Source organism: Aotus nancymaae, unplaced genomic scaffold (assembly GCF_030222135.1).
Source record: "Aotus nancymaae isolate 86718 unplaced genomic scaffold, 86718_ANA_hifiasm-v0.15.2.pri h1tg000016l, whole genome shotgun sequence".
NCBI lineage: Eukaryota > Metazoa > Chordata > Mammalia > Primates > Aotidae > Aotus > Aotus nancymaae.
Window position 1 is genome coordinate 52,659,968 of NW_026988428.1, and position 21,828 is coordinate 52,681,795.

The 21,828-nt window shown below is 37.7% G+C and overlaps 2 protein-coding genes across 2 annotated transcripts in view; both read left to right on the forward strand.

Annotated features, from left to right (window-relative positions):
* The window catches only part of LOC105705767 (solute carrier organic anion transporter family member 1B1), a 110,539-nt gene that overhangs the window by 25,571 nt on the left and 63,140 nt on the right, over positions 1 to 21,828 (forward strand). The gene's annotated exons all lie outside the window — the stretch shown is intronic.
* LOC105721817 (glyceraldehyde-3-phosphate dehydrogenase) lies at positions 13,129 to 14,217 on the forward strand. The gene has a single exon (XM_064377321.1). It carries the CDS (start codon positions 13,195 to 13,197, stop codon positions 14,200 to 14,202), a length of 1,008 nt encoding a protein of 335 aa, XP_064233391.1. The 5' UTR covers positions 13,129 to 13,194; the 3' UTR covers positions 14,203 to 14,217.

Genomic DNA, 21,828 nt, shown 5'->3' on the forward strand with positions numbered 1-21,828 from the left:
ACATCCTGAACCACAGATGTCCTTTTTTTAGTAATGTGCAGCATACTTACATGTTTACCAAAGGCATACTTCATTTCTGCTACAGTGTTTTGACATATAATATTGGGTTTTTAAATGGAATTTGTATCTGTCTATTTTCATTGCTCTGTTCTTGCATGCTTCATTTTACCACAGAACGCTTAGCATATTAATCACGGTTTTCATAAATTCTCAGTCCAATAAGTCCAGTGTCCTTTCTATCTGAGTTTGGTTCTGATTCTTGCTCTGTCTCTTCAAAGTTGTATTTTTTTTTCTTTTGTGTAACTTGTAATATATTCTGGATATCCAGACATAATGTATTGAGTTTTGTAAAACCTGCTATACATTAGCCTTTAATAATTGTTGCTAAGTATGGGAAAGGAGAGGCTGTTTTTTCCTGTGAACTGTAACCTTCGCAAGTTTTTTTTAGCATTTTTTTTTCCTTCTTAGAATGGGTTCAGTACAGTGAGATGGATTTGGGTATTTTCCTTTTATCACATGAAAGACTGGAATTGGCTGGAGTTGAGCATTTCCTTTCCCTTGGGCCTGTTAGGCTCTAATAACACACCATCTTATGAGGCCCTGATAAACTAGTTCTGCCTAAGGGCAAGCACTACAAGTTCTATTAAAAACAGAGTACTCTGGTCTATTTCAAAATGAGTTTTGTCCCCTCATGCTGTGGAAAGAAACGGATAAATTTTCTTCAACATTTATTAGAAGAACCTGGTCAAGCTCCTGGAGGGAATAACTCACAAAATGTGCAGGTCACTGACTGGGTTCCCTTGGAGTTTTTAGTGCTCAGACTCAATCACACTGACTGAGACTCTAGCAGTTTATCAACTATAGTGGAGGTATTTCTACCTTGGCCCTGGTTCCTGTGTGGTTTCTGTTCCTGAGTCTCTACTGCTGTTAGCTGTGAGTCCTTGTAATCATCTATTTGTCTCTCCAATCTTGAGGGCAGTGGTTTGCCTCCCTCTTTTACAGATCCAGGAAGAGTTGTTACATTTTAAATTGGTTCAGTGTTTTCCTTGTTGTTACTATAAAATGGCAACCTCCAAGCTCCTTGAAGGTTTCCAGAGCTGGAAACCAGAAGTACCAGCGTATATTTTTTATTGTATTCTATATCAGTTCTACATTTACTTAAGATTTCATTGTGGTTTCTTGATTACTACACAAGTCATTTAAAAATAACATTTTCCTCAAATATTTAGCAATTTTTCTAAATAAATTTTTGCCATTAATATCTGTCATAATTACATTGTGAAAGCTATCACAGCTAATTTGTGAAATTTGTTGAGACTTCTCTGTGGTCCTAGTATATCAATGTTTGTAAGCCTCCCTGATGTACTTAATAAAAATGCATATTCTTTGAATTGTTGGATGTATAATTTTATGTGTCTGAGAGGTTGAGAGGTCAGTCTTATTAATTGTGTTATTCAGATCTACGTCCTTGCTAATATTTTAACTGCTTCACTTATGATTGAAAGATGTTGAAATTTTCTCTTACAACAGCAGTTTTATTGATTTTTGCTTACATATTTTGCAACAACTAAGTGCAGTATTATATAACCATTTTATCTTTTAGGATGATATATTTCAATATGTAGAGGACTTCTCTATCCCTAATGATGTTTTTATGTCTATTTGGCCTATTATCTATACAGCTATAATTTTTTCTTTTAGTGGTTATGTTTTCTTATCATTTTACTATCATCAGAATTTCTTCATGATTTAGGAATATCTCATAAAAGCACAGAGGTAAATTTTGAAGAGCTATCCAAACTAAAAATTACCTATTTTTAAAGTAGCAATTTTGTCCACTTATGTTTATTGTATCTATTGATATAGTTAGACTTGTTTTTACTATATAGTTAGACTTGTTTTTACTACCTTAGATCATTATGCCAATTTTCCCTTTTTTTATGTTCCATTAAAATTCTTTCTTACGCTTTTTCAATTTATATGCCTATCTCATAACAAGGAAAACACTCTAGCATGATTCTATGGTCTGAATGTTTGTTTCCCCCCAAACTTATATGTTGAGTCATAATCACCAAGGTGATTCTATTAGAAGGTGGGGACTTTGCAAATGATTAGTTCATGAAGGTAGAGTTTTCATGAACAAAATTAGTATACTTATGAAAGAGACTCAATCGAGCTTCCTTGCTCTTTCTAACACATGAGGTTACAGTGAGAAGATGGTTCTCACCAAATACCAAATCTGCTGGTGTCTTGATCTCAGATTTCCCAGGCTCTAGAACTGCAAAAAAAAAAAAAAAAAAAAAAAATTATATTGTTTATAAAGTATACAGTTTTCTTACATGCTATATTTTACTATATTTTATTATAACACCCCAAATAGACTGAGACACATGTTCACGGACTCTTTGATATGCCTCCTTACCCTCTACACAATCTGATGCTATCTGGATTTTCAATCCAAAATTTTAAATTTTAGATACTATGACTATTTTACCTCCTTTCCTGTTTTTGTTTTTGTTCGTTAAAGACATTGGGAAAATATATGAAGTATTTTATTCACCTTGCTTTACAAATATCATGCAACATCTTCAGAATTGGATTCTTCTTTTATTTAAGCAATTCTTCCAAAATTGTTACCTGTGTGAGTGTTTGCTTGCAGTATTTTTAAGGCCTTATATACTTGATCATATATATCTTTATAGTAGAATGGCTGTTTAGCTAAATGTAAAATTATGGGTTCAATCCTCTTTTACTTCAATACTTTAAAAAATATATATTTCTTTGTCTTTTATATACCCACTTTTGTGGTTAGAAAGTGATATATTTTCTTTCCTGAAGGGCCTCAAATTTTTTTCTTGTCTTTGATATTCATAAATTTTAATATAGTTCTTCCAAATATGTCTGTGTTCTTACTTATCTCTTGTGTTGGGCATTTAATGGGCCCCCTCAACCTGAGGTTTTTTGTTGTTGTTTTTAACTTAGTAAAGTATTGGAAAATTTGCATTTATTATTTCTTTAAATACTTCTCCTCTTCAGCTTACTTTTTTATGATTTTAAGGCATTAATTCAACTTATTTTTTTCTGATTTTAAGGCATTTAAGTTAAAAATTTTGTATCTCTTAACCTTTTACTTATATATGTTGTCAATATTTTAAATAACCAATTTTATTTTCCAATTCTTTCTTGTTTTAAGCCCATATGTTATTTTAAACTATTATACATCTTGTACTCCATATTTTCTACTTGTTCTTTTTTATTATCTTATTTTGTCTTTATTTCATTTTGCTAATTTTTTCTTATATATTTTGTATATTTGTAATGCTTACTTTAAACTCCTGGTAAATATTTTCTAAAACAATTTGTTTTTAAGTGTCTTTCAACCAGGTTGTCTTTTTCTTTTTGAAGGGTTTTCTCAAAGACATTGCTATTTGCCCTGAGTTCACATTCACCTCATTGTGATGGTTTATTTTTTATAATAGTGCAACAGGGGAAGAGCTAAAGGATAGAACTTTGTCACTGTGAACCCCAAGAGCTCAGAAAAAGGGGAGAGAGATGAGCCTGAAGGTGAAGACCAGTTACCAATAAACCACATGCCACTCTGCACTTTGACAAACATTTCTTTAGCCATGACTCCCTCAGAGCCCTGAATGAGAAATTGCTTTGAGGAGACTGTTAACTAGTACTACAGAAATACTGAGGGGATTACCTGTAGAAGCAAATGTTCAAGGCTAGTCAACCTCACTTCCTTTGATCAGCTGCTCTGTTGAGCAGGACTTCAGAGCTACTCTGATTTTACTCTGGAGGACACATGTAACCAATGTCTGACAGTCATACTCAATCCCTGCATTGAGGTAGAAAGCAGTGATTACAAGAGCTGGTCTGAATCATGCAACTGTATTGAAAGCAACAAAAAAAATAATAAAACACCTGTGTATTTTAATAGGAAAAGTATATAGTAATTGAAGAGGGAAAATAAAATCAATACCAGAAGTATTGTGAACAAGAAACAAAGGTAAATTTGAAGACAGGTGTATGATTTCATAACAGAGGCTTCGGAATGCGAGGAGCTACCCCCTCCCCTTTTAAAGTACAACATTAGGTAAATGATTAAAAAATCATGTCAGAGAGATCCAAGATGGCTGATCACTAGCAGCTCGAGCTCGTAGTTCCCAGTGAAAGCGCAGAGAACGAGAGGATGCCACACTTTCAGATGAATATTTGTTGCTCACGGATCAGGAGATTCCCAGCAGAGGAGCCCCAAATGTTGCCAGGGCAACTTTTATGGCCGGTGCAGCGGTTTTGCTGGTGCCTTAGCGCGCCAGTTTTTGGTGCAGAGTCTGGAGACTCCCGGGCAGAAAAGCACCATCAATCTTAACACCGCTATTTTGGCCGGCGCAGTGGATTGCTCAGATTTCGGCACTGGGAATCAACAAGTTGGACGTCTGCTCAGAGACCTAGTTAGAAAGTTGGCAATTACAAAGATAGCAGATGGATAAATATATAATGAAGGGAAGAAATCAGCGTAAAAAGGCAGAGAATACTCAAAATCAGAATGCCTCTCCCTCTACAGGGGATTGCAATTCCTCATCAGTAACAGCACAAGGCTTAATGGAGAACGAGTGTATTCCAATAACAGAAGCAGGTTTCAAAATGTGGGTGATAAGAAACTTCTGTGAATTAAAAGAACTTGTTCTAACCCAATGCAAAGAATCTAAGAACCTTGAAAAAAGGTTTGACGAAATGTTAACGAGAATGGACAATCTAGAGAGGAATATAAGTGAATTGATGGAGCTGAAAAACACAACACGAGAACTTCGCGAAGCATGCACAAGTTTAAACAGTCAAATTGATCAAGTAGAAGAAAGGATATCAGATGTCGAGGACCACCTCAGTGAAATGAAACGAGAAGACATGATTGGAGAAAAAAGGATGAAAAGGAATGAGCAAAGTCTCCAGGAAATATGGGACTATGTGAAAAGACCTAATTTATGTTTGATAGGTGTACCTGAATGTGATGAAGAGAATGAATCCAAGTTGGAAAATACTCTTCAGGATATCATTCAGGAAAACTTTCCCAACCTGGCAAGGCAGGGTAATATTCAACTCCAGGTAATACAGAGAACACCACAAAGATATTCTTCAAGAAGACCAACCCCAAGGCATATAATTGCCAGATTTATTAGGGTTGAAATGAAGGAGAAAATACTAAGGGCAGCCAGAGAGAAAGGTCAGGTTACTCATAAAGGGAAACCTATCAGACTTACAGCAGATCTCTCAGCAGAAACCCTACAAACCAGAAAAGAGTGGGGACCAATATTTAACATCCTTAAAGAAAAGAACTTTCAACCCAGAATTTCCTATCCAGCCAAACTAAGCTTTATAATCGAAGGAAAAATTAAACCTTTTGCAAACAAACAAGTACTTAGAGAGTTCACCACCACCAGGCCTGCTTTACAAGAGCTTCTGAAAGAAGCACTATACATATAAAGGAATAACCAATATCAGCCTTTCCAAAAATATATCAAAAAGAAAAGAACATTAACACAATGAAAAATTTACACTAACTAATGGGCAAAACAGCCAGCTAGCATCAAATGCCAGTATTAAAGTTATATATATTCTAATCGGATAAAAAGCCAAAACCCATCGGTATGCTGCATCCAGACCCATCTCACATGCAATGATACACAAAGACTCAAAACAAAGAGAAGGAGGAAGATTTATCAACCAATCAGAGAGTAAAAATAAACAAATAAATAAAAAGCAGAAGATGCAATTCTCGCCTCTGATAAAGTAGATTTTAAGGCAACAAAGAGCAAAAGAGGCAAAGAAGGACATTACGTTATGGCAAAAGGATCAATGTAACAAGAAGAGCTAACGATTTTATAGATCAATGAGACAGAAGATTAACAAGGACATCCAGGACTTGAACTCAGACCCGGAACAAGTAAACTCAATAAACATTTATAGAACTCTCCACTTCAAATACATAAAACATACATTACCACCTCACACCTATTCCATAAGTGACTTCATAATTGGAAATCACTCCTCAGTAATCGCATAGCATTTCATAGGTTTAAATGAAATATTGGTTGGCTGCTCGTTTGTTATTTTCTTCCCTTATTCCTTCCTGTTTACATCAAATATAATTATTGGTATAAAAGAGGTTTTCAATACCCATTACTAAACTGCATTCTAGTCTGGGCAAGAAGGCAATTCTCCCATTCTCTCTCTCTCTTTCTCTTCCTTTTTCTTCCTCTTCTTTATTCTTTTTCTTTCTTTCTTTCTTCCAAAAAAAAAAAAAAAATCATGTCAAAGTCTATGATTTTGAAACTGTAGCATATTTAAAAATATTACATTAAAATAACAATATTAAGCAATTCATGACAAATGTTCATCTTTTAAGTAAAAGAACTTTAAAATTTGTAAGCAACTAAATCTAATGACATAGGCAACTGTTAGGATATCACAAAAAAATGGGATTATAACAGTGAATTTATAAAATTTGCCTAAAATTAAATCAGCACAGAAATGCACAAACATACAGATGACAGTGTAAAAATGTAAGAGGGGCTGGGTGCAGTGGCTCATGCCTATAATCACAGCAATTTGGGAGGCTGAGGCAGGTGGATCACGTGGGCAAGAGATGGAGACCATCCTGGTCAACATGGTGAAACCTCGTCTCTACTAAAAATACAAAAATTAGCTGGGCATGATGATGCGTGCCTGTAGTCCCAGCTACTTGGGAAGCTGAGGCAGGAGAATTGCTTGAACTCAGGAGGTGGAGGTTGCAGTGAGCCGAGATCACGTCATTGCACTCTAGCCTGGGTAACAAGAGCGAAACTCCATCTCAAAAAAAAAAAAGAGGAATTAATCATAAGAGTTTATTTGGCTAAAATGACTATTGTTAAAGATAGAATTGCCTAACATTAGTTAATAACAGAAAAAAATCAGAAATTTTAAAAAGCGCTGTCTTAATCTATTAAAATTACATATAAAGCAAAATTAAAGCAAAACAATGTAGGTTTATAAACAAGAACATTTAAAAAAATAATACTGGTGCTTAATACATATTTATACCTTCAGCTGGAGAACATTATCCAACTTATGCATGAGAAAAATGTTTTATAATTTTTTACTTTGTAATTCATATTTTAATCTCATTTGCAATGTATTTTACAGAGGTAATAATAAGCACCTTGGTGCTCAACTCTCTTCCTGCTCTTCTCCTACTGCTAAAATAATGTGTGTAAATGAAATGTGAAGGTATTTAGGTTTCAGAAAGAAAATTTATATTAATAAAAATAGAGAAAAAAGGATAAATCAATAGTCTTCTGAATAGGATACATGTACAATGCATTGATATTCACAAACATGTTCATCAACTCATGAACATAATTTCTTTTGGATCTTACAATGACTTTTTCAAATAAGTAAATTAAATATTTTATATTATACTACTATTGATGAGGAAACTACATTTCTGTGAATTGTGTAACTTTTTCATCTTTGTAAGATCATCAAGCAAAAAATACAACAGAGTAAACAAAAAACAAAAACTTGGTCCAGATCTCACCTCAAAATACAGTCTCCTTTATTGTATCACATATGATCTAAGTCCACAGACAGGTTCCTGATTTAGCCAAAAAAATAGGAAAGTGGGTGTAAAGTAGAAGAAAAAAGAAGGAAAATATTAGGTATTTATATGAATTATATGAATTATAATGAAATAAAGAGAGCCTATTACATGAATTATAATGAAATAAAGAGAGCCTATTCTTTCTGAAATTCAGCAGTAAAGTGTAATCTTATATTAAATTTAAAATTTAATACAAATTTTAAATTTAAAGCGCATACCCATCCTATGTTCCAGTTTTATGCAACTTCTTCTTATTCCCAAGTACACTAAGTGAAGTAATAGCTATTAATATGTTGATGTCATTAGCAGCAAAATAACTTTGCAAATGATTAAGTGATGGCAGTTGTATATCCATGTTATTAGATATTTAAAATTCAAAATATAATACATTTTTGAAACTAAATTCATAGAATAAAAATGCAGCTGGTTGAGAGAGATCCAAGATGGCTGATTACTAGCAGCTCAAGATTGTAGCTCCCAGTGAAAGTGCAGAGAACGAGAGGATGCCACACTTTCAGATGAATATTTGTTGTTCATGGACCAGGAGATTCCCAGCGGAGGAGCCCCACAGGTCACCAGTGTGATGCTTGTGGCCAGTGCAGCAGTTTTGCCAGTGCCCTGGTGCAGCAGTTCTTGGTGCAGAGTAAATGGGACTGGGTCCCCTTTTGGTTGATGTTTGGAGCTCCAGGAATGCAGAGTCACCTATTTAGCTGATTGAAAAAGGGACTCAAGAAGGAAGCCAGACCGGAGATTCCGGGCAGAAAAGCACCATCAATCTTAACGCCGTTGTTTTAGCTGACGCAGTGGTTGCTCAGATTCCGGCGCTGGGAATCAACAAGTTGGACGTCCACTCAGAGACCTAATTTGAAAGTTGGTAATTATAAAGGTGGCAGGCGGATAAATTCACAATGATGGGAAGAAACCAGCATAAAAAGGCTGAGAATACCCAAAATCAGAATGCCTCTCCCTCTACAGGGGATCACAGTTCCTCATCAACAAGGGAATCAAGGCCTGATGAAGAACAAGTGCATTCCAATAACAGAATTAGGCTTCAGAAGGTGGATAATAAGAATCTTCGGTGAGTTAAAAGAACATGTCCTAGCCCAATGTAAAGAAACTAAGAACCTTGAAAAAAGGTTTGACGAAATCCTAATGAGAATAGACAATTTAGAGAGGAATATAAGTGAATTAATGGAACTGAAGAATACAATACGAGAACTCCATGAAGTATGCACAAGTTTTAACAGTCGAATTGATCAAGCAGAAGAAAGGATATCAGAGGTCGAAGACCAACTTAATGAAAAGAAATGAGAAGACAAGATTAGAGAAGAAAGAGTAAAAGGAATGAGCAAATTCTCCAAGAATATGGGACTATGTGAAAAGACCTAATTTACATTTGATAGGTGTACCTGAATGTCATGAAGAGAATGAATCCAATCTGGAAAATATTCTTCAGGATATGATTCAGAAAAACTTTCCTAACCTAGTAAGGCAGGACAATACTCAACTCCAGGTAGTACAGAGACCGCCACAAAGATATTCCTCAAGTAGAGCAACCCCAAGACACATAATCTTTAGATTCACCAGGGTTGAAATAAAGGAGAAAATTCTAAGGGCAGCTAGAGAATAAGATCAGGTTACCCATAAAGGGAAGCCTATCAGACTCACAGCAGATCTCTCAGCAGAAACCTTACAAACTAGAAGAGAGTGGGGGTCAATATTCAATATCCTCAAAGAAAAGAATTTTCAACCCAGAATCTCATATCCAGTCAAACTAAGCTTCATAAATGAAGGAAAAATAAAATTTTTCACGAACAAGCAAGCACTCAGAGATTTCATCACCACCAGGTCTGCTTTACAAGAGCTTCTGAAAGAAGCACTATACACAGAAAAGAGCAACCAGTATCGGTCATCCCAAAAACTTACCAAAAGGTAAAGAGTATCTCCATAATGAAGAATCTACATCAACTAATGGGCAAAATAGCCAGCTAGCATTAAATGACAATATTAAACTCACAAATATCAAGATTAATCCTAAATTTAAATGGATTAAATGCCCCAATCAAAGACACAGACAGGCAAAATGAATAAAAAGTCAAAACCCATTGGTACGCTGTATCCAGATCCATCTCATAAGCAAGGACACGCAAAAGACTCATCTCATAAACAAGGATCTGTATCCAGATCCATCTCATAAGCAAGGACACACACAAATAAACAAAGGGTTGGTGGAAGACTTACCAATCAAATGGAGAGGAAAAACAACAACAACAACAAAAAAAAACCAGGAGTTGTAACTTTCGTCTCTGACAAAATAGACTTTAACAGTAACAAAGACTAAAAGAAACAAAGAAGGACATTACATAATGGTAAAAGGATCAATGCAACAACAGGAGTCAATGATCATAAATATATATGCACCTAATATAGGAACACCCAGCTACATAAGACAAGTTCTTAATGACTTATAAAGAGACTTAGACTCCTGCACAAAATAGCGGGAGACTTTGACACCATATTGTTAATATTCAACGGATTGACGAGATAGAAAATTAACAGGGACGTCTATGATTTGAACTCAGACCTGGAACAAGTAAACTCAGTGAATATTTATAGAATTCTTCTCCCCAGGTCCATAGAATATACATTTTTCTCAGTATCACATTACACCTATTTTGAAAGTGACCACATAATTGGAAGTAAATCACTCTTCAGCATTTGCATAGCATTTCACAGACTTAATGAAATATTGGTTGGCTGTTTGTTGGTTATTTTCTTCTCTTATTCCTTCCTGTCTCCACTGTTAAGCACAATTATCGGCAAAAAAGAGATTTTTAACATCTGTTTTTAGATTGCATTCAGGCCTGGGCAATAGAGCAAGACTCCTGTTCTCTCTTCCTCTTTCTTTCTTTCTTTCTTTCAAAAAAAAAAAAAAAGAAGTCAGTGTCAGGAAGAGTGCTAATGTATGCAATATCATAATAGGTAGCACTCAGTAATTGTGCCATAGGAAGCAAGAAAGCAGAATAGGCTGCAAAATAAAAAAACAAACAAACAAAAAAACAAAAAACCTACAGCTTTTTGGAATGTATTTTTTGAAGGTAAAATTCCTTACATTAGTCCAGGCACAGTGGCTCACACTTGTAATCCCAGCACTTTGGGAGGCCAAGGCAGGTGAATCACAAGGTCAGGAGTTCAAGACCATCCTGACCAACACAGTGAAACCCTGTCTCTACTAAAATTACCAAAATTAGCCAGGTGTGGTGGCACATGCCTGTAGTCCCAGCTACTTGGGAGGCTGAGGCAGGAGAATTTCCTGAACCCCGGAGGCAGAGGTTACAGTGAGCTGAGATCACTCCATTGCACTCCAGCCTGGGTGAGAGTGAGACTCTGTCTCAAAACAACAACAACAACAACAACAAAAACCCTCACATTATTGCATTATTGTAAATACTATGGCATAGTTAACATAAAAATTCAAGATTTACAATAATTTTTCGTGTTGCTCATATAAATACAAATTTTACTTGATCTTGGGTGTTGTAGTAAAAAACAATATACTAAAACAAATAATCTAATAGAATATACACCTTAAATATATAGAATTATAATTGTTAATCATACCTTAATATGAGAAAATAATGTTCTTCTTTTTCAAAGTAAAAACAAAATCAATAGAGCAAAGTATTTTTGTATTTTACAACAATGTACATATAATCCATAATTCTGTCTAATATTTGATATTCTACTAATTGAATTGAAGCAGTATTTGCCAACATTTACATATATATGAATAATTAAACTATAAAAGTTATGAGAAGATGCTGATCTGAATTACAAAAGACCCTCTTTGATATTAAATATATGCATAAATTAATTATATAAAGTTTTATTGCATTTTCTCCAAATACATTGAGGTTCTGTAGTCAAAATAATCAATAGACAAAACTGTTTTTGAACCTATTTAGCATATTTTCATTATTAAAAACAAATCTCACCAATAGATGTAAGAAAAAGAGCTGAACAAATTAGTTTATTGGAGTTTAAATAGGATAAAATAATAATTTTGAAATTTTAAAATTGTATTTTAGAAAATCTTGAAAGGTAGAAAAATTATTTTAATCTAGGTCTCATTTAAATTAGATAAACTCATAGTCTACACCTGAATAAAAAGTCATTGAAAATACCTATGACTTTGCAGCAATAAAAAAATGGCAAATGGTAAAAAATAAATACGATTTATTCAAATTTTTCTTATATAAGTATTTGTGAAATGGGGAAATTGAAGAGAAAAAACATGATAGTTTATTTAAAGTGAAACATTTACGTATGATCCAAGATGGCCGCTTAGGAGGAAGTCGTGATTGCAGCTCCGAGAGAAGGCGCAGAGGGTGAGTGGACGCTGCATTTCCAGATGGATTTTTACTGCCCACAGACCAGGAGATTCACAGGAGGAGAAGCCCTACGGGTCGCCAGTGCCGCTGGTTTGAGCGCTGTGGCCGCTCAGCCTACGCCCTGGAGCAGGGGGCAGCGGCTTCTTATGCAGAGCGAGAGAGAGACAGAGTTCCCTCTGAGCCAGCAAGGGGAGCTGAAGCAGGGAGCCAAGCCAAGAGACCCCCGGGCAAGGGCGCACCATGAATCTCAGAGCCGCTGCTTCAGCTGATGCAGCGGCACACAGGGCAGTGGATTTTAACTGCCCACAGACCAGGAGAATCACAGGCGGAGAAGCTCCACGGGTTCCCAGCACCACTGGTTGGACAGGAGCAGCTGCTCGTCCTGCACTGGGGGCAGGGAGCAGCGGCTCCTTGAGCAAAGTGAACGAGACTGTGTCCCCTCTGGGCCAGCAAGGGGAGCTGAGGCAAGGAGGCAAGCCAAGAGATTCCTGGGCAAAGAGGGCGCCATTGGAAACACGGCTGAACCAGGACGGTCCAGCTCTGTGGGGGAGGGGCGTCCTCTATCGGGAAACACCCTGCAGTTCCCGGGGCAATTTGCTGTAACCAAGACAACCCGCCACTACAGAGACTCCGTCACTACAGGGGCGGGCCAGCATAGCGGAAGCAGTTCTAACTACACCCATATAAACAGGACGGCAGGGAAGCTCACACGGAAGCTGGGCGGAGCCCACAGCAGCTCAGCGAAGCCTCTGCAGGCTGAGTGTGACTAGACTGCCACCTTGTGGGCAGGGAAAATGGTAGCAACACAGCTGAAAAGCATAAAGCCCTAACTCCCTGGGCCAGAACACCTGGGGGGAGGAAAAGGGGGTTTATGAGTTCAGCTGCTGCAGACTTAAAATTACCAAAATCAGAAAGACAGCAACTACAAAGTCAATAGGCAGATAAATCCACAAAGATGGGAAGAAACCAGTGCAAAAAGGATGAAAACACCCAAAACCAGAACACCTCTCCTCCTACAAGGGAGCATAACTCCTCACCAGCACGGGAACAAGACTGGACGGAGAATGAATGTGATGAAATGACAGAATCGGCTCTCTGCTCCTCCGGTTCCACAGATAGCCGTCGCTTGCCTCTCATCGCCAGCCACATCCCTGAGACACCATGGGGAAGGTGAAGGTCGGAGTCAACGGATTTGGTCGTATTGGCCGCCTGGTCACCAGGGCTGCTTTTAACTCTGGTAAAGTGGATATTGTCGCCATCAATGATCCCTTCATTGACCTCAACTACATGGTCTACATGTTCCAGTATGATTCCACCCATGGCAAATTCCATGGCACTGTCAAGGCTGAGAACGGGAAGCTTGTCATCAATGGAAATCCCATCACCATCTTCCAGGAACGAGATCCCTCCAAAATCAAGTGGGGCGATGCTGGCGCTGAGTACGTGGTGGAGTCCACTGGCGTCTTCACCACCATGGAGAAGGCTGGGGCTCACTTGCAGGGGGGAGCCAAAAGGGTCATCATCTCTGCCCCCTCTGCTGATGCCCCCATGTTCGTGATGGGCGTGAACCATGAGAAGTATGACAACAGCCTCAAGATCGTCAGCAATGCCTCCTGCACCACCAACTGCTTAGCGCCCCTGGCCAAGGTCATCCATGACAACTTTGGTATCGTGGAAGGACTCATGACCACTGTCCACGCCATCACTGCCACCCAGAAGACCGTGGATGGCCCCTCCGGGAAACTGTGGCGTGATGGCCGTGGGGCTCTCCAGAACATCATCCCTGCCTCTACTGGCGCTGCCAAGGCTGTGGGCAAGGTCATCCCTGAGCTGAACGGGAAGCTCACTGGCATGGCCTTCCGTGTCCCCACTGCCAACGTGTCAGTGGTGGACCTGACCTGCCGTCTGGAAAAACCTGCCAAATATGATGACATCAAGAAGGTGGTGAAGCAGGCGTCAGAGGGCCCCCTCAAGGGCATCCTGGGCTACACTGAACACCAGGTGGTGTCCTCTGACTTCAACAGTGACACCCATTCTTCCACCTTCGATGCTGGGGCTGGCATTGCCCTCAACGACCACTTCGTCAAGCTCATTTCCTGGTATGACAATGAATTTGGCTACAGCAACAGGGTGGTGGACCTCATGTCCCACATGGCTTCCAAGGAGTAAGACCCCTGGACCACCAGCCCCAGCAAGAGCACGAGAGGAAGAGAGGCCCTCACTGCTGGGGAGTCCCTACCACACTGAGTCCCCCACCACACTGAATTGTTCCTCCTCACAGTTTCCATGCAGACCCCTTGAAGAGGGAGGGGCCTAGGGAGCCCCATCTTGTCGTGTACCATCAATAAAGTCCCCTGTGCTCAGCCAAAAAAAAAAAAAAAAAAAAAAAAAAAAAAAAAAAAAAAAAAAAAAAAGAAATGACAGAATCAGCTTTCAGAAAATGGATAATAAGAAACTTCCGTGAGCTAAAAGAACATGTTCTAACCCAATGCAAAGAAACTAAGAATCTTGAAAAAAGACTTGATGAAATGCTAACGAGAATGGACAACTTAGAGAGGAATATGAGTGAATTGATGGAGCTGAAAAACACAATACGAGAACTTCGTGAAGCATGCACCAGTTTCAACAGTCGAATTGACCAAGCAGAAGAAAGGATATCAGAAGTTGAAGATCAACTCAATGAAATAAAACGAGAAGGGAAGATTAGAGAAAACAAGGTAAAAAGGAATGAACAGAGTCAACAAGAAATATGGGACTACGTGAAAAGACCTAATCTACGTTTGATAGGTGTACCTGAATGTGACAAAGAGAATGCATCCAAGCTGAAAAATACTCTTCAGGATATTATCCAGGAAAACTTCCCCAACCTAGCAAGGCAGGCCAATATTCAAGTCCAGGAAATACAGAGAACACCACAAAGATATTCCTCTAGAAGAGCAACCCCAAGGCACATAATCATCAGATTCACCAGGGTTGAAATGAAGGAGAAAATACTAAGGGCAGCCAGAGAGAAAGGTCGGGTTACCCACAAAGGGAAACCCATCACAGTCACAGCAGATCTCTCAGCAGAAACCCTACAGGCCAGAAGAGAGTGGGGGCCGATATTCAACATCCTTAAAGAAAAGAACTTTCAACCCAGAATTTCATATCCAGCCAAACTAAGCTTCATAAGTGAAGGAAAAATAAAATCCTTTGTGAACAAGCAAGTACTCACAGATTTCATCACCACCAGACCAGCTTTACAAGAGCTCCTGAAGGAGACACTACACATAGAAAAAAACAACCAGCACCAGCCACTCCAAAAATGCACGAAATGGTAAAGAGCTGCAACACAATGAAGAATCTGCATCAACCAATGGGAAAAACAGCCAGCTAGCATCAAAATGACAGGATCAAATTCACACATAACAATATTAACCCTAAATGTAAATGGACTAAATGCCCCAATCAAAAGACACAGACTGGCAAATTGGATAAAAAGCCAAAACCCATCAGTGTGCTGTATCCAGGAAACCCACCTCACATGCAAGGATACACAAAGGCTCAAAATAAAGGGATGGAGGAAGATTTACCAAGCAAATGGAGAACAAAAAAAAGCAGGAGTTGCAATTCTCATCTGTGATAAAATAGACTTTAAAGCAACAAAGATCAAAAGAGACAAAGAAGGGCATTACATAATGGTAAAAGGATCAATACAACAAGAAGAGCTAACGATCCTAAATATATATGCACCTAATACAGGAGCACCCAGATACATAAGGCAAGTTCTTAAAGACTTGGAAAGAGACTTACACTCCCACACGATAATAGTGGGAGACTTCAACACACCATTGTCAATATTAGACAGATCAACAAGACAGAAAATTAATAAGGATATCCAGGACTTGAACTCAGACCTGGATCAAGCAAACCTAATAGACATTTGCAGAACTCTCTACCCCAAATCCACAGAATATACATTCTTCTCAGCACCACATCACACCTACTCTAAAATTGACCACATAATTGGAAATAAATCACTCCTCAGCAAATGCAAAAGAAAGGAAACCATAACAAACAGTCTCTCAGACCACAGTGCAATCAAGTTAGAACTCAGAATTCAGAAGCCAACCCAGAACCGCACAGCCTCATGGAAAATGACCTTTCTCCTGAATGTTGACTGGATAAACAATGAAATGAAGGCAGAAATAAAGATGTTCTTCGAAACCAATGAGAACGAAGACACCACATACCAGAATCTCTGGGACACATTTAAAGCAGTCTCTAGAGGAAAATATATAGCAATAAGTGCTCACATGAGAAGAAAGGAGAGAACTAAAATTGACACCCTATCATCAAAATTGAAAGAGCTAGAGGAGCAAGATAAAAAAAACTCAAAACCTAGCAGAAGACAAGAAATAACTAAGACAAAGCAGAATTGAAGGATAGAGACACGAAAAACCCTACAAAAAATCAATAAATCCAGGAGCTGGTTTTTTGAAAAGATCAACAAAATAGACAGACCACTAGCCAGACTAATAAAAAAGAGAAGAGAGAATAACCAAATAGATGCAATAAAAAATGATAAAGGGGATATCACCACAGATGCCACAGAAATTCAAACCATCATTAGAGAATATTACAAACAACTCTATGCACATAAATTAGAAAACCTGGAGGAAATGGATAAATTCCTGGACAGTAGCCTCCTCCCATGCCTAAACCAGGAAGAAGTCGAAACCCTGAATAGACCAATAACAAGGTCTGAAGTCGAGGCAGAAATTAAGAGCCTACCACCCAAAAAAAGCCCAGGCCCAGATGGGTTCACAGCCAAATTCTACCAGACATACAAGGAGGAACTGGTACCATTCCTACTGAAACTATTCCAAATAATCCAAAAAGAGGGAATCCTTCCCAAATCATTTTATGAGACCAACATCATCCTAATACCAAAACCCTGCAGGGACTCAACAAAAAAAGAAAACTACAGGCCAATATCCATGATGAACATAGATGCAAAAATCTTCAATAAAATACTGGCAAGCCGATTACAACAGCACGTCAAAAAGCTTATCCACCATGATCAAGTAGGATTCATTCCGGGGATGCAAGGCTGGTTCAACATATGCAAGTCTATAAATGTAATTCACCACATAAACAGAACCAAAGACAAAAAACACATGATTATCTCAATTGATGCAGAGAAGGCCTTCGACAAAATTCAACAGCCCTTTATGCTAAAAACTCTCAAGAAACTAGGTATCGATGGAACGTATCTCAAAATAATAACAAGGATGCCCTCTCTCACCACTCCTATTCAATATAGTACTGGAATTTCTAGCCAGAGCCATCAGGCAAGAAAAAGAAATAAAGGGTATTCAACTAGGAAAGGAGGAAGTCAAATGGTCTCTATTTGCAGACGACATAATCATATATTTAGAAGACTCTATCACCTCAGCCCAAAATCTCCTGAAACAGATAAGCAGCTTCAGCAAAGTCTCAGGATACAAAATCAATGTGCAAAAATCACAAGCATTCCTATACAACAATAACAGACTTAAAGAGAGCCAAATCAAGAATGAACTGCCATTCACAATTGCTACAAAGAGAATAAAATATCTAGGAATACAACTAACAAGGAACGTAAAGGACCTCTTCAAGGAGAACTACAAATCACTGCTCAATGAAATAAGAGAGGACACAAACAGATGGAGAAACATTCCATTTTCATGGTTAGGAAGAATTAATATCGTGAAAATGGCCATACTGCCCAAAGTAATTTACAGATTCAACGCTATCCCCATCAAGCTACCAATGACCTTCCTCACAGAACTGGAAAAAACCACCTTAAACTTCATATGGAACCAAAAGAGAGCCCGCATAGCCAAGTCAATTCTAAGCAAAAAGAACAAAAGCAGGAGATATCACGCTACCGGACATCAAACTCTAGTACAAGGCTACAGTAATCAAAACAGCATGGTACTGGTACCAAAACAGAGATTTAGACCAATGGAACAGAACAGAGGCGTCGGAGGCGACACAACATATCTACAACCACCCGATCTTTGACAAACCTGATAAAAACAAGCAATGGGGAAAGGATTCCCTGTTCAATAAGTGGTGTTGGGAAAACTGGCTAGCCATATGCAGAAAGCAGAAACTCGACCCCTTACTGACACCTTACACTAAAATTGACTCCAGATGGATTAAAGACTTAAACATAAGACCTAACACCATAAAAACACTAGAAGGAAACCTAGGCAAAACCATTCAGGACATAGGCATAGGCAAGGACTTTATGACCAAAACACCAAAAGCATTGGCAACAAAAGCCAAAATAGACAAATGGGACCTAATCAAACTCCACAGCTTCTACACGGCAAAAGAAACAGTCAATAGAGTGAATCGGCAACCAACAGAATGGGAAAAAATTTTTGCAGCCCACCCATCTGACAAAGGGCTGATATCCAGAATTTACAATGAGCTAAAAAAGATTTACAAGAAAAAAACAAACAAGCCCATTCAAAAATGGGCGAAGGATATGAACAGATACTTTACAAAAGAAGACATACATGAGGCCAACAAACATATGAAAAAATGCTCATCATCACTGGTCATTAGAGAAATGCAAATCAAAACTACATTGAGATACCATCTCACGCCAGTTAGAATGGCGATCATTAAAAAATCTGGAGAAAACAGATGCTGGAGAGGATGTGGAGAAATAGGAACAGTTTTACACTGTTGGTGGGAGTGTAAATTAGTTCAACCACTGTGGAAAACAGTGTGGCGATTCCTCAAGGACCTAGAAATAGAAATTCCATTTGACCCAGCAATCCCATTACTGGGCATATATCCAAAGGATTATAAATTGTTCTACTATAAGGACACATGCACACGAATGTTCATTGCAGCACAGTTTACAATAGCAAAGACCTGGAACCAACCCAAATGCCCATCGATGATAGACTGGACAGGAAAAATGTGGCACATACACACCATGGAATATTATGCAGCCATTAAAAATGAGGAGTTCACGTCCTTTGTAGGGACATGGATGAACCTGGAAACTATCTTTCTCAGCAAACTGACACAAGAACAGAAAATCAAACACCACATGTTCTCACTCATAGGCGGGTGTTGAATAAGGAGAACACATGGACACAGGGAGGGGAGCACTATACACGGGGGTCTGTTGGGGGGAGGGGGGACAGCAGGGGGTTGGGGAGTTGGGGAGGGATAGCATGGGGAGAAATGCCAGATATAGGTGAAGGGGAGGAAGGCAGCAAATCACACTGCCACGTATGCACCTATGCAACAACCTTGCATGTTTTTCACATGTACCCCAAAACCTAAAATGCAATAAAAAAAAAAAAATAAAGTGAAACATTTACATAGTTTAACATTGATAAAAGTAAATTGAGTTAATTCCTATTTAGCATTATTTGCTGTGAGTTTACCAAGATAATGTTGTCTCCATTATGAAAATAATGATCTACAGTCCAAAAGTAAGTCAAACTATCCCTGTTTGCAGATGATGTGATTCTATATCTAGAAAACCTCAAAAGTACCTTCAGATGATAAACAACTTGAGCAAAGTTAAAAGATACAAAATCAATGTACAAAAATCACTAGCATTCCTATATACCAACAACAGCCAAACCAATAGCCAAATCTGGAAGGCAATCCCATTCATAATTGCCACATACACAAAAAATCAAATACTTAGAAATATAGCTTACTAGGGAGGTGAATAATCTCTACTATGAGAATTATGAAACCAGAAATTAGAGATGACACAAAGAGAAAAATATCTCATACTCATGGATAGGAAGAATCAAGGATTCACAGAACCAAAAAAAAAAAAACCAAAAAACAAAAAACAAAACAATTTTGAAATTCATACAGAACCAAAATAGCCCAAACAGCAAAGACAATCTTAAGCAAAAGGAACAGAGCTGGAGACATCATGCTATCCAATTTTAAACTATACTACAGGACTCTAGTAACCAAAACAGCATGGTACTAGTACAAAAACAGGCACATAGACCAATGGAACAGAATAGAGAACCCAGAAATTAGGCTCATACTTATGGCTATTTAGAAGAGTTGTTTTAAAATACTTCATCAAGTGACTACAACATATGTGCCATCTATGAATTAATATTGGTTGATTTTCATTTTTCATGATAATATGTCACATTTTCTTGGATCTTCGTAAGTGGATACTTTGAACACTGTTGTATTATTTCAAAGTGTGTTATTTGTTTGTGCATATGTTTTACATGGTAATTAACTTTGTTGGCTTGAAATTCCAAACTCTGTCTTTTAGTGTCTTAATCAATTTAGTGACTGCTATGACAAAAATACCACAGACTGGGTAGCTTAAACAGCAAACATTTACTTCTCATGGTTTAGCAGGCTGGAAAACCAAGATCAGGGTGCCAACATGGTTAGCTTCTGGTGACAGTTCTCTTCCTGCTTTCCTGACATGGCTAAAAAAGAAAGAGAATGAAAGAAAGATCTCTTCTTAAAAGGGCACAAATCTCATTCATGAGGGTTCCCCAGTCATTACCTAATCACCTCCCAAAAGCTTCACCTCCTAATGCCATCATATTGAGATTAGGATTTGACATGCACTTTTGAGGGGTACACAAATGTTCATTTCATGACAGATGGTTATCAAAGCAAAGATGATCTAAGGATACTTGGGAGGAATTGTGTAAAAATAGGATTTGAGTAATGCAAGCAAACTCTTTAAGTTTTTACTTGAAAATATACAAGAGAGTTATGGAAAGGAGAGCATTGCATTCAGTGGGGGCAGATCAGTTTTTTCTAATAAAATAAACTAATATGGATTAATTGTACAATCATTCCTTAGTAAATTTTAAAACTGCATCCAGGCAAATCTTATGCAACAGAACTACCTTAGTTGTGTCTACTGGGTACTTGTTTATTTTTAGGCATGTCAAATTCAACTAGTGAAAAGATTATTTTATTGTCTTTAATGCTATCTTCTTTTTCCCCATAGTTTTCCACACCAAATAACAGTCGAACTAGAAACCTAGAAAATAAACATACAGTTATCCAAAGTAGAAACCTAGAAAACAAAATCAGAATTTACATTTTCAGAATATTTTCCCCACATCCTCTTGGTTCTCCTCTCAAACTTCTCCTTGTATGTCTGTAAGCTTATTATCTACTTTTCATTGCTACTCATTTTTTTTGAAGTCAGTTTTCTAACATATTTCTTTATTGTAAGTTCATCTTCCTCATGGTTGCCAGAATTAACCATCTAAAATTTAATTTTGTTATCTAACATTCTAAAATGCACATTAACCTCTCAATGTTGAGCATATTTCCATTCTTACACTTCACCTAGACAAATATTATTTATGTTTCTCAAATAATCCATGTTCTCTCACTTCTTAGGGGCTTTTCATGTACTTCCTATTTTGTTTTAAATATTCTGTGTCTTAGGTATCTAAGCTTTTATTATCAACTGGAGACTTAGCCCCAACGTCAACACATCTTTAAGAACTTTAACCTATAACATCAGAATAGTCCCTTTTTCCTGTCTGCTCATAATATTTTAAACTTATGGCAATTATAGAACTCCATACATAGTATGCTGTCATTATTGGTTTATTACCACTGAAGATTATAATTTTTAGTCCATTGATTATGTTTTATTTGTTTTTTACTGCCCTTATTCCTGTTCCTCTATACCTGTCTCAACTACAAAGCTTAGCAGAGTAACTGCTATATTACAGTTACTTATTCATTGCAAGAAACAATGAATGTTTCTTGAGTGAA

Excerpts from the sequence above, each read along its gene's own strand:
- LOC105721817 (XM_064377321.1), top strand. The coding sequence starts at position 13,195 with ATGGGGAAGGTGAAGGTCGGAGTCAACGGATTTGGTCGTATTGGCCGC.